General features: G+C 60.5%; 2 protein-coding genes across 2 annotated transcripts; one reads left to right on the top strand and one right to left on the bottom strand.

The window, feature by feature from the left end:
- Positions 1-447: 447 nt before the first annotated feature.
- Positions 448-6,841, bottom strand: RNF166 (ring finger protein 166). The gene is made up of 6 exons (XM_058034026.1): positions 6,669-6,841; positions 5,407-5,563; positions 4,568-4,680; positions 3,796-3,910; positions 2,992-3,099; positions 448-2,308 (listed from the first exon to the last, which is right to left on the bottom strand). The coding sequence occupies exons 1-6, from the start codon at positions 6,839-6,841 to the stop codon at positions 2,243-2,245; spliced, it is 732 nt and encodes a 243-aa protein (XP_057890009.1). The 3' UTR covers positions 448-2,242.
- Positions 6,842-6,974: 133 nt separating this feature from the next.
- On the top strand, positions 6,975-11,277 carry CTU2 (cytosolic thiouridylase subunit 2). The gene is made up of 15 exons (XM_058034023.1): positions 6,975-7,229; positions 7,595-7,669; positions 8,182-8,260; positions 8,340-8,399; positions 8,470-8,530; positions 9,036-9,145; positions 9,227-9,495; positions 9,573-9,708; positions 9,808-9,939; positions 10,035-10,126; positions 10,203-10,294; positions 10,511-10,562; positions 10,662-10,728; positions 10,802-10,860; positions 10,952-11,277. Exons 1-15 carry the CDS (start codon positions 7,150-7,152, stop codon positions 10,998-11,000), a joined length of 1,413 nt encoding a protein of 470 aa, XP_057890006.1. The 5' UTR covers positions 6,975-7,149; the 3' UTR covers positions 11,001-11,277.
- The last annotated feature ends 61 nt before the right edge of the window (positions 11,278-11,338 follow it).

The raw sequence follows: 11,338 nt of genomic DNA on the forward strand, positions 1-11,338 counted from the left end.
CCTGAGCGCTCTGGGCGGGGCCTGCGGGGCGCCATTTTTGAATTGGGCAAGACCTGCGCATGCGCAGATGCTCCCGGTACCTTCCCGGTTCTCCCGGTTCCGTTCCCGGTTCCGTTCCCGGTTCCGTTCCCAGCGCTCCCCGCACCGCTCAGCGCCCAGCACCCCACTGCCCCAGCACCGCCCCAGTGCTCCCAGTACACCTCCAGTGCTCCCGCACTCCCTGTCACCTTCACACCCCAAATATCCAAATATCCCCGGTATAAAAGCACCGGATCCCTGCAAGTGTCCGGGGATCCATGGATCCGAATGTCCCCAGGACACTCTGAGTGCCCCCACAGCCTTCAGGGCCACTGTATCCCAGTGCCCCGGCATCCCAGTGCCCCAGTATCCCAGTGTTCCCAGTATCCCTCCAGTGCTCCCCCCCACAGAGGCCACGCGTGGATGAAACTGCCTTTATTGAGAAAAATGGTTTGCTACAAATACGTCATCGAGTTAATTCCTTTTCAAAAAACAGGACGGCTCGTTAAAAGTTCTAATTATGCAAAAAAGTGGCGGGTGATGCACTGGTGGGCACGGCCAGTGGGGTATCCATGGACCCCTGGCACAGAGGGGACCCCTGGCACAGCCTGGTGTGGCCCCTCACACCCAGGGCCTTAAAGTGCTTTACAAAAGCAGCTCTTGCTGCCCCTGCTCTGTCTCTGTGGGGCAAAAAGGAGGAGGAAAAGGAGGAGAGAGGGAAGGAGCCCGAGGTTAACAGAGCTGGATCTCTCATGGAGGCTGCTCCACGAGAGCTGAGCACAGCACAGGGAAACGCTCCTGGGTCCCTCCTGGAAGGAAGATTGCAGTGCTCTCCATCCCACAGGAACATCCCCCAGCACTGCTGGGCAGCTCAGAGAAGGTCCCATCCCTTTCCCTGCCCTGCCAGGGGAGCTCAGGGCTCCTCACAGGGCTGCAGGTCCCAAAATCATCCAGCACTATGAAAACCAGAACAAACCCCAAGGCAGTATTGCTAGAGCAGAGCTGGAGCCAGGTTTTGGATAAAGCTCAGGAATTCCTCGAGCAGAGGGGGCCTCTCCCAGCCCTTCCCTGCAGGAAGGCTCTCAGGAACCACCCCGTGGCTGGTGCCATCTCCCTGCCAGCCCTCCAGAGCCAAGCCCAGCAGCAGCAGCAGCAGCAGGGCTGAGGGGCAGGGGGCTCCAGGACGCTGTGGATGGATGGAGCACCTTGGATGAACAGTGCCCCACTCCCAGGGAGGGATTCCCACAGGGAAATGCAGTCCCTGATTTCTGGGGGGATCAGCAGCTCGGAGCTGGGATCCTGCAGGGACAGCCATTCCATGGGCATCCAACCCAAGCATCCTGCCTGCTCCCTCACAGGCAGAGGATTCTGCTGAGGGAAGGGAAAGGCCCAGAAATATCCAGGGATCTCCCAGAAATATGCAGGGATGTTCCAGAAAGATCCCTGCACCTCCCCCTACCTCAGAGTCTGACCTGCTCCAGGATCCAGCTCCTGCCCCATTCTCAATCCACGTGCTCGTTTGCTTGGGTTATCTGTGTAAAAAATAAACTTTCTTGATAATGTTCCATAAAAATACTCTTGTCCTGGGTGGCAGATATTGCAGAGTGAAGGGGAGCAGCTTCTGAGCCCGCTCTAGAAAACGTGGAAAAGGCTTCACTGCTTTGTGTAGAAAAAGGCAAGGATTTGGTGTCCCAAGAGCCGGTACAAAACGAGGAAGGGGAGGATTCCCTGGATGCCTCCTCCAGGCCTCCTCTGAACCACTCCTCAGTCCCATCCTGGGATTCAGCTGAAGGAGGCAGCTGCAGCCTCCAGCAGGGGGGTCAGGACAGCCTGACATCTCTAGAAAAATCCTTGGAGAGTTTAAAAAAAGAAGCTCTGTGCTGCCTTCCTCCTTTTTGAGAGGATGTGGCTGATTGCAGTCCCAAGGGAGGGTGTTAGGCATCCAATCCATCAGTTCCAGTACCTGTTCTGCTGCACCAGAGAGCAGGGACCAGTGTGCCAAAAAGCATCTAGCAATAAATAGAGCTGGACACAGGGCTAAGCTCCCAACAGGGATATTAAACACAATCCAAGGAGTGATCCCAGCCCCGCTCCACAGCTCTCTGCTCACTCACTGGGACAGCTGGAGAGGCTCCACCTTCTTCAACAAGGTGGGAATTGCAGTGGGAACAGAGAGGGTTCCTGGAGTGTCCAGAAGGAGCCAGGGCAGGGAGAGGGATCAGCCTCAGTTCTCAGAGAGGGACAGAGCCAGGGCTGCCTGCAACGCTGCCTCCTCGTCGATGTTGTAATCCTGAAAAGCAAACAGGGCAGCTCAGAGAGCTGGCACGGCCAGGGCACGCTGTGCCCACGGTGCCCTGCCTGCTCCTGTGCCATGGAGCCTGAATTCCCCTGGCACACGGATCCCAGGAGTGCCACCCGTGCTCTCTGTGCCCACACCACCCCTCTCCTGCCCAGGATCCCAGCCCTGCCAGGAGGGATGGAACCTGCCCTCACAAGCTGAGGCCAAAGGCTGAAGCCTTCCAGCGAGGCCAGGGGTTTTTGCAGAGCTCTGGGTTGGGATATTCCTCTGAAAATGCCTGGAGGTTCTTTTTCCTGACATCTCTCCAATGAAAGCAGGATGGGAACAGAGCCTCCCCTGGGGCCAAGGCTGAGCCATCACTGCTGCCCCCCACACAGGAGGGGTCAGGGACCCCCCACAGGCAGCAACCACAACCCCAAACCCTGGGGCAGGGCTGCTCCCAAAACCTCCCAGAAAAGGAGCTTTGTGTTATAAACCTCAGGGGAAGAGTTCCATGGAAAAACCCAAATTGTGGAGTGCAGGAACAACCCCCTCTCCTCCTGGTGAGTGAGGAGACCCTGGTGTGTGTGGGGGTCTCATGGGTGGGACATGAAGGGCTGGTTTCACCTCCTGGCACAGAACATGGGCAGGGGGATCCCCTTTTTTCCCCTTTTCTGGCTCAGGGTCAGACTCACCACGAAGGTGTCGTAGGAGAACTTGTGCCTGTGCAGCAGGTGCTGCAGGAAGTTGGCACTCTTGTAGCTGGGATCCCCCCAGGGCATGGCCGAGCACACCGGGCACACCTGTGGGGACAGGGACACGGGATGGTGGCACCTGCACAGGCACCCAGAGAGGTGAGTGCTGGGTGCCCCTCCTCTGACAGGCTTCAAGCCCCGTCCAGCCTGGCCTTGGGCACTGCCAGGGATCCAGGGGCAGCCACAGCTGCTCTGGGCACCTGTGCCAGGGCCTGCCCACCCTCACAGCGAAGGATTTCTCCCTGATATCCAACCCAAACCAACTCTCTGGCAGTTTGGATCCATTCCCCCTTGTCCTGTCACTCCAGGCCCCTGTCAACAGCCTCTCTCCACCCTTCCTGAAGATCCTGGAAGGCCACAGTTAGGTCTCCCTGAGGCTTCTCTTTTCCAAGCTGAATAATCCCAATTTTCTCAGCCTCTCCTCATGGCAGAGCTGCTCCACCCCTCTGATCACCCTGGTGATATCCATCAGCTCCAGGTCCTTCCTGTGCTGAAGACCCCAGGTTCCCCACCCTGGTCATCCCAGATGGAACAGGGAGAGGAAATGCAGCACCACCTGGTTTGCAGGAACAGGGGAAGGGAGGCAGCTCATTCCAGGGAGCCTCCAACAAAGCAGAGACAGATCCCCATCTCCCAAAGGGATTTAAACCATCTGGAACACAGCTGTGCCTGCACAAACATCCTGGGATGCTGCAGGGTTGTGGCTGGCTCCCAGAGCTGTCCCACACCCCCAGCAGCACTCACCACTTTGTTGGGGTCATTCCTGTGGTTCTCCATGCAGTGCTTCACCAGCTCCTGCTGGTCCAGGTTCCTTGCCCCGCAGTACGGACACACGAACGTGGAGCGGTTGGGAATGTTGCTGCAACAGAGAGAGAGCAAGGATGGGCTCAGATCGAGGGAAGGCTGCACTGCCTCCTTCCACACTGACACACACACAGCTCTGTGACAGCAGGAGCCAGCCCAGCTCACCTCCCTGCTTGGGTGGATCCCTCATCCCACCCCACACCCCAAAACCCAGAGCAGCAGCGCTGTCGCAGACATCTTTTCATGAAAATCCTTTCTTTAGGATTTTTTATTTTTGAGAAGCTGAGAGGCTTCAAGAACAAACTGTAAGCAATGGTTATCTGCTGCTGTGGAATGTAACAGGTAGATCTTTCATTGGCTTATCTTGAATATTTATAATTAATAACCAATCACAGCTCAGCCAGCTCAGACTCTCAGCCCGAGCCACAAATCTTTGTTTTCATTCCTTTCTATTCTTAGCTTAGCTAGCTTTCTGAGATGAAACCTTTTCTTCTATTCTTTTAGTATACTTTAAATGTAATATATATAAAAAAATAATAAATCAAGCCTTCCAAACATAAAGTCAACATTCTCATCTCTTCCCTCAACCCAAGCCCCCTGTGCACACGGTCACACAGCACCAGGAGGGAAGAGGTGCTGCTCCCCTCCCAGGACAGGCACAACACACACCTGGATTCTGGGGCACGCAAGGAGGGCCACGTTTCAGGCATACCTGGGAATAGGCTGGGACGTGGGGACCACTGGAACAAACTTGGGGCAGTTGGCCATCTGCTCCTGCACCTTGGCGCAGGACGAGACGTGCGAGCGCATCTTGGCCAGGGTCACCTGCAGCAGGGGGACAAGGAGCACTCCTGGAGCTGCAGGAGCACCTGCCAGGAGCCAGGACAGCAGCTGGGCTGGCAGCGACCTCTGCTCCACCACACACAGCACTGGGAACGCTGCACCCGTGGAGGGGCTGGACAGCTGGCCTGCAAGCCAAGCTGGGTTAATAGCAGAAATAACAATTGATGGTTTTGGAGTGCATCCATAGCAGGGAAGGAGACAAGGCCGTCAGCATGGAAACAGATTAGAAAAGACACATGAAAATCTTTGTAAGCTAGACTGTGTGCATAAGTAGATGTGTATACATGCCTTATTAAATTTCTGTAAAACTTTTGCCAATTACATTGACGTTAATTGCTTTGGACCAATGAATATAATAAGCTATTGTGACATAGTTAATGACTTAAAATCACACTTTGTTAGGAGTTTATAAGCTGGAGAACACACAGAATAAAAAACTTTTTTTTTTTCTTGGACCCTGATCACGTGTGTATGTCATGTCCAGCCTAACAGTGACGTGCACCCACCCTGCAGAATGGAGATTTGGGGCTGCAGGGACCCCCAGAGGTTCTGTCCCCATTCCCTGGGGGCAGAGCCTGACCCTCCCCGTCTGTCCCCTCTGTGCAGAGCCACAAGGTGCCCCCTGAGCCTCCCCCAGCTCTGTTTCCTTGTCTGGACACATTCCAAGGAGGATGGGGACAATGGGGACAAGCAGCCTCACAGCTTTACCTTCTTGCTGCAGCCTCTGCAGGGAGCCTTGTAGGACGAGAGCTGTTTCTCCACGCTGGAAGCCTTCTCCACCTTCTTGGGGTCGAACGGCACTCGGCAGAGCGGGCACAGCGGGGAGGGCACCTGCAGGCAGGGCTGCAGGCATTCCCCACAGAACCTGCGGGCACAGGGGGGCCCTGAGCAGCCCAGGCACAGCAGCACCCCAGCAGGGCACCCCGCTGCCCGGCACACCCCAAAACCCAGCTGACGGGGTCTAGCTTTTGAGCATTTTTAGGTTTTGTATTTTCAGGTTCTGCACTGCATTGGTACATAACTCTGAACTCCATACGCAGTGTCAGCAGCTCTCCTCACAGCTCAGGCACACAGAACAATCCTTTTCCTCTCCTCAGTCACACAGAACGATCCTTTCCACCCCCAGAACCAAGGACACCGCTGCAACTTCAGGCCCAAAAAGTGCAAACAACAAAAAGGCCCAAAAAGTGCAAACAGCAGGGAATTGAGCAGAGCAAACTGTGAGGATGGGAGTGCATCACCTGGAGCTGTGACTAGACAATTAACCCCAATGTGGAAATGGACCAAATCTTATAAAAATGTGAAAACCTGTGGCTCAGAGTCCATCCCGGGCTCTTGTACTGCCCAAGGTGCATCCTTTGAAGGCCTTTTAACAAATCCCTATTTTATTTCTTTAACTCTGCTCTGGGCAGTCTCTCAGGGCACCACAGGGATCAGCAACCCTACTGGGAGAACTGGGATAACTGGGAGCAGGGGAGTCCCCAGGGAGCTCCTGCAGGCTCAGACAATTCCCCTGCTCCAAGGCTGGATCTGAAAGGAGCCCAAGCCCGTGCTGGGTATCCAGGCCAGGCAGGAGCTCATTCCAAGCTCCTTACAGCCCCAGGAGCAAGGGAATCCCGTCCCCAAAATCCCATTATCCCGGCATTCCTGGTCCCTCCTGCTCACCAGGAACCCCAAATGCCCCCGAAATGCTGGGCAGACATGGAGGGCCTGGGGACAGCAGCGAGACCCGGGAGCTGAGGGAGGGGAAGGGGAGCGATGGGGATTCCGCTGTGGGATGGGCTGAGGGCCCCGGTACCGAACCATCCCCGGTGTGGCCCGGGGGTCCCGGTGCCGGCTGCGGTCACCGGGAGGATGATCCCAGGGCCGGCACAGCGCCCAGCCCCGCGTCCCGCCCGTCGCCGGGGCCGCCTCAGCCCGAGGGTCCCCGGGGGTCCCCGCCGCCCCCGCCCGGGCCCCGAGTGTCTCACGTGTGGCCGCAGCCCGCGATGCCGACGGCGCGGTGGAAAACCTCGAGGCAGATGGGGCAGCTGAACTGCGCCTCCAGCGCCTCGGCCGCGGCGCCGGGCCCGGGGGCGGCGCGGGGGGGCCCGGCCGGGCCCTGCGGCCGCTGCGCCGCCGCCACCAGCAGGCTCCGGAACATGGCGGCGGCGGCGGCCGGCGGGGCGGGCACCGCGTCACCGAGCGGCGCCAACGCGTCACCGCCGGGCGACGGGAGCGCGCCGGGACACGGCGGGACCGAGACGAGCCGAGTGCGAGGCGAGAAGAGCCGAACGAGGCCGAGCGGAGCCGAACGGGACCGAGCGGAGCCAAGCGGAGCCGAGTGAGAGCCGAAAGAGACCGAGCGGAGCCGAACCAGGCCGAGCGGAGCCCGGGCCGAGCAGGACCCGCCGGGACTCACCGGGACCTACCGGGACCAACCGGGATACACCGGGACCAAGTGGCGCCGCCATGTGCGACGTGGAGGGTGGCGGTGGCGGCTGCGGGGCGGACGCGGAACCGCCGCGGCGCCGCCGCGCACCGGCAGACAGGTGTGAGTCCGGTCCGGCCTCGGATGGACCCGCGGGGCCGCTCCCGGTACTCCCCGGTGTTCCCCCGGGCATCCCCGGTACATCCCTGATGTGCCCGCCAGCACCCCCCGGTACCGCCCCGGTGTCCGCCCGGTACTGTCCCCGGTGTCTCGCTGGAATCCCCCGGGGCCGCCTCTGGTGTTAACCCCGGTAACATCCCCGGTATCCCTGCAGTGCTCCCCATTGCCATCCTCGATCCCCCGCTCCCGGTGTACCCCCGATATCTCTCGGTGCTTCCCCCGGTAACATCCCGGTGCCGCCCGGGGACCGGGACCGCTCCCGGGAGTCGGTGCCGGTGTCCCCGGTGACCAGCCGTGTCCCCGCAGCCAGCCCCGAACGTGCATGAAGTGCCGGCAGAGCACGGCCGCGCTCGTCATCCGCGTCGGGGACCCGTTCTGCCGGTGAGGGACCGGGGACGGCGGGGCTGGGGACAGCAGAAATTTGGGACATTGGGGCTTGGGGACATTGGGACTTGGGGACAATGGGGCTGGGGGACACTGGGGCTTGGGGACATCAGAAATTGGGGACATCAGAAACTGGGGTCTTTGAGTCTCCAGAGGATGGAGGCTTGGGAACTTGTGTCTTGGGGACATCAGGGATTGGGGACATTTGTTCTCAGGGACGTTGTGTCTGGAGCATTGGGATGTTGGGGACATTAGATCTCTGGGACTTCAGGGTTTGGGGACATTGGGTGTCTGGGACAGCAGGGCCAAACAACATCAAGGCTTGGGGACGTTGAGTGTTGAGGATGCATGGGAGGGGGGACAGGAACGTTTGGGGAACGTAGCTCATGGGGATCATTGGATCTTTGGGACACTGGTCTGGGGGACATCAATGGGACTTTGGGGACGTGGGGTCTGGGGGTGTGGGCCCAGCTGTGGCTCAGGAGTCCCCATGTCCCCGTGTCCCCCAGTGGCTGCTTCCGTGAGTACTTTGTGCACAAGTTCCGTGCCATGCTGGGCAAGAACCGCGTCATCTTCCCGGGAGAGAAGGTACTGACGGGCAGGGGGACCCACGGAGGGGACCCAGGGGTGGCCCCAGGACTGGTGACTGTCCCTGCTGTCCCCACAGGTGCTGCTGGCAGTCTCGGGGGGCCCGGCCTCCAGTGCCATGGTCAGGCAGGTGCAGGAGGTGAGTGGGGACTCGGAGGGGTGCACGGCTCGTCCCCCCTCACCCCACAGCTCACCCCACTCTTCTGCAGGGGCTCAGCCGGGAGGCGGCCAAGAGGCTCCGCTTCATCCCCGGACTTGTCTACGTTGAGGGTGAGGGAGCCCCTGTCCAGCTGCCCATTCCAACCCCATCCCTGCTCTACATCCAGCTCTCCAATCCCTGCTCCACATCCAGCTGTCCATTCCAACCCTATCCCCTGCTCTGTGTCCAGCTGTCCATTCCAACCCCATTCCTTACTCCTGTCCAGCTGCCCAATCCAACCCCATTTCCTGCTCCTGCTGCCTCTTCCCTGCCTCACTCCTCATTCCAGCCTCGTTCCCTGTTCCCTGCCCCATTCCCAGCCCCGGTGCCTGTTCCCTGCCCATCCTGGCCCCATACCCGTTCCTGCCCCATTTCCTGCCCCACTGCCCATTCCATGCCCCATTCCCAGTCCTGCTGCCCATCCCTTGCACATTCCCAGCCCCACTCCCTGCTCCCTGCCCCGTTACCAACTCCCAGCACACTGTTCCCTGCACTGTGCCAGGGCTGTGGAGCTGCCACCCTGTCGCAGGGATGTGGCGGTGTGGCAGCAGCCCTGGCAGTGTGCCCACCTTGCAGAGGGAGCCGTGCGCAGGCAGAGCCCGGAGCAGCGGCAGCAGACCCTGGCCCAGATGGAGACCCTGCTGCAGGCCACCGGCTTCCCCTACCACCTGGTCCACCTGGAGGAGGTATTGGGGTGACATGGGACAGCTGCTGAGGTGAGGGGGGACATCTGGACAGCTTGCCCCATATCCCTCTCTGCCCCACAGGCGCTGGAGCTGCCCCCATCCATCCTACAGCCGGGGCCGGAGCGCACCGGCCCGTCCGGCCCGTCCTACAAGGAGGCTGTGGACAGCTTCATCCAGCAGCAGCGGCAGGATGGGGACAGTGGCACCTCCCTGCCTGCTCACAGCACCCCGGACAGGCCAGCAGGAGCCACCCCCTGCCTGCCAGACGCTGCCCAAACCCAGGAGCTGCTCCGCAGCTTCGAGGCCGCGACAACAGCGACGGCGCGGGAGGAGCTGCTGGAGATGCTGCGGTGAGGGACTGACCCTGCCTGGCACCGCTGCCAGCTGGGCACGGGGTGGCTCTGACCCGCTGTCCCCTCGTGCCCAGGACCCACCTGATCGTGCAGACAGCCCGGGACAAGGGCTATGCCAAGGTGATGATGGGCGAGAGCCTCACACGCGTGGCCATCAAGCTCCTCACCAACCTCTCGCTGGGGCGCGGCGCCTACCTCGCCGTGGACACGGTGAGCTGGGGACAGCCACCCGCACCCCAGGGCTGACACGATGCCATGGGGGACGTGGCTTGGTGGTGGCACAGTCCCCTGGCAGCCCTGCACCCACAGGGTTTCACGGACCAGCGCCACGGTGACGTGATGGTGGTGAGACCCATGCGGGACTACACGGCCAAGGAGATCGCCTTCTACAACCGCTTCTTCAGCATCCCCACCGTCGCTGTGCCACCCCTCTTCACCAAGGTAGGGGTGTCCCGTGGTGGGGAGCCCACGCTGGGTGTCCCCAGGGCAGGGACAGGACCCTCAGTGCTGCCCTGCCCTCCCTGCTGTTCCCTCAGCGCCGCGAGAAGCTCAGCATCCACCAACTGGTCGAGCGCTTCCTGCTGGGGCTGCAGGAGGAGTTCCCCTCCACCATCAGCACCGTGTACAGGTATGGAGGGTCCATGGGGGGAAACTGGGGGTGTGGAGGGATTGGGGTCTACCCACAACCCTCATTTTGGCCGCAGGACTGGAGAGAAGCTGAGCCCGGAGCCAGCCAAGGCCAGCAGTGAGACCCAGCGCTGCCTCCTCTGCCTCTGCGGCCTGGACACCATTGGGGGTGAGTGGGGAGGGCTCTGGGGGGATTTGGGGAGCAGCCCGGCACCCCTCAGTGGCTTGGACCCCATTGGGGGTGAGTGGGGAGGGCTCTGGGGGGATTTGGGGAGCAGCCATGCACCCCTCGGTGGCCTGGACACCATTGGGGGTGAGTGGGGAGGGCTCTGGGGGGATTTGGGGAGCAGCCATGCACCCCTCGGTGACCCCCTGGCTCTTACAGAGGAGGAGCTGGCTCTGGAGCCCACGCTGATCTGGGAGGAACCAGCACCAGGGTGAGCACGTGGGCTGGGGGCATTCCAGGATCCCACAGCTGCCCCCAGGCCACCAAGGTGGCACCGCTGAGTGTCCCTGTCCCCATCCCTGTCCCACAGGGTAGAGAGCAAAGCCGCCTACATCCCCCTGCTGTGCTACAGCTGCCGCCTCACCTTCAAGGAGCTGGTGAGATTTTGGGGTGCAGAGGGTGGGCCTCGGGGCTGGTGGGGGTCCCCAGGCTCACAGCCCTCTCGTGCAGGGTCCCCTTGACACGCTGCCGCCCTACGTGCGCGCCGAGGGCCAGCGCAGGATCCGCAGGTACCGGGGCTGGGGGTCCCTGGGGCTGGGGGGCTCCTCCCCACCTGCTCAGCCCCCGAGGCTGTGTCCAGCCAGTGTCTGTTTGCTGCAGAGCTGAGATGGAGCAGAACCAGGAGAACCAGGAGTCTAGTGAGAACTGAAGGGCTTGGGGACAGCAGGGGACACATCCCCATCCTGCTGTGGCACTGCCACTCCTCAGGGCTACATTCCTGACAGCCAGGCAGCTGCTTTTGTACCCCATTTCTGCTGCTTTTATACCCCATTTCTGCTGCTTTTGTACCCCATTTCTGTGCCAGCCAGGAGCAGGGAGAGCCCCCATCCCCATTTATTGGGGGTTGGTTGGGGTGCAGGTCTCCAGTCCCTCCCACCTCCTTGCCCCAGCTGCCTGCCAGCCAGGGAGGCCTCGAGTTTGTTTTATTCGGTATCTGTATAAATAAAACATTTGAATTATTAAAAAAAAAACAAAAAAAAAAAAAAC

The sequence above is a fragment of the Melospiza georgiana genome, chromosome 14 (genome assembly GCF_028018845.1).
Source record: "Melospiza georgiana isolate bMelGeo1 chromosome 14, bMelGeo1.pri, whole genome shotgun sequence".
Taxonomy (NCBI): Eukaryota; Metazoa; Chordata; class Aves; order Passeriformes; family Passerellidae; genus Melospiza; species Melospiza georgiana.

Coding starts and splice junctions, on each gene's coding strand:
- RNF166 (XM_058034026.1), bottom strand. CDS start 6,841: ATGTTCCGGAGCCTGCTGGTGGCGGCGGCGCAGCGGCCGCAGGGCCCG. Junction 4,681..5,406: donor GCAGAGGCTGCAGCAAGAAG/GTAAAGCTGTGA, acceptor CCCCTGCTGCAG/GTGACCCTGGCCAAGATGCG. Junction 2,309..2,991: donor TCTCCTACGACACCTTCGTG/GTGAGTCTGACC, acceptor TTTGCTTTTCAG/GATTACAACATCGACGAGGA.
- CTU2 (XM_058034023.1), top strand. CDS start 7,150: ATGTGCGACGTGGAGGGTGGCGGTGGCGGCTGCGGGGCGGACGCGGAA. Junction 9,146..9,226: donor ACCTGGTCCACCTGGAGGAG/GTATTGGGGTGA, acceptor TCTGCCCCACAG/GCGCTGGAGCTGCCCCCATC. Junction 10,295..10,510: donor CGGCCTGGACACCATTGGGG/GTGAGTGGGGAG, acceptor TGGCTCTTACAG/AGGAGGAGCTGGCTCTGGAG.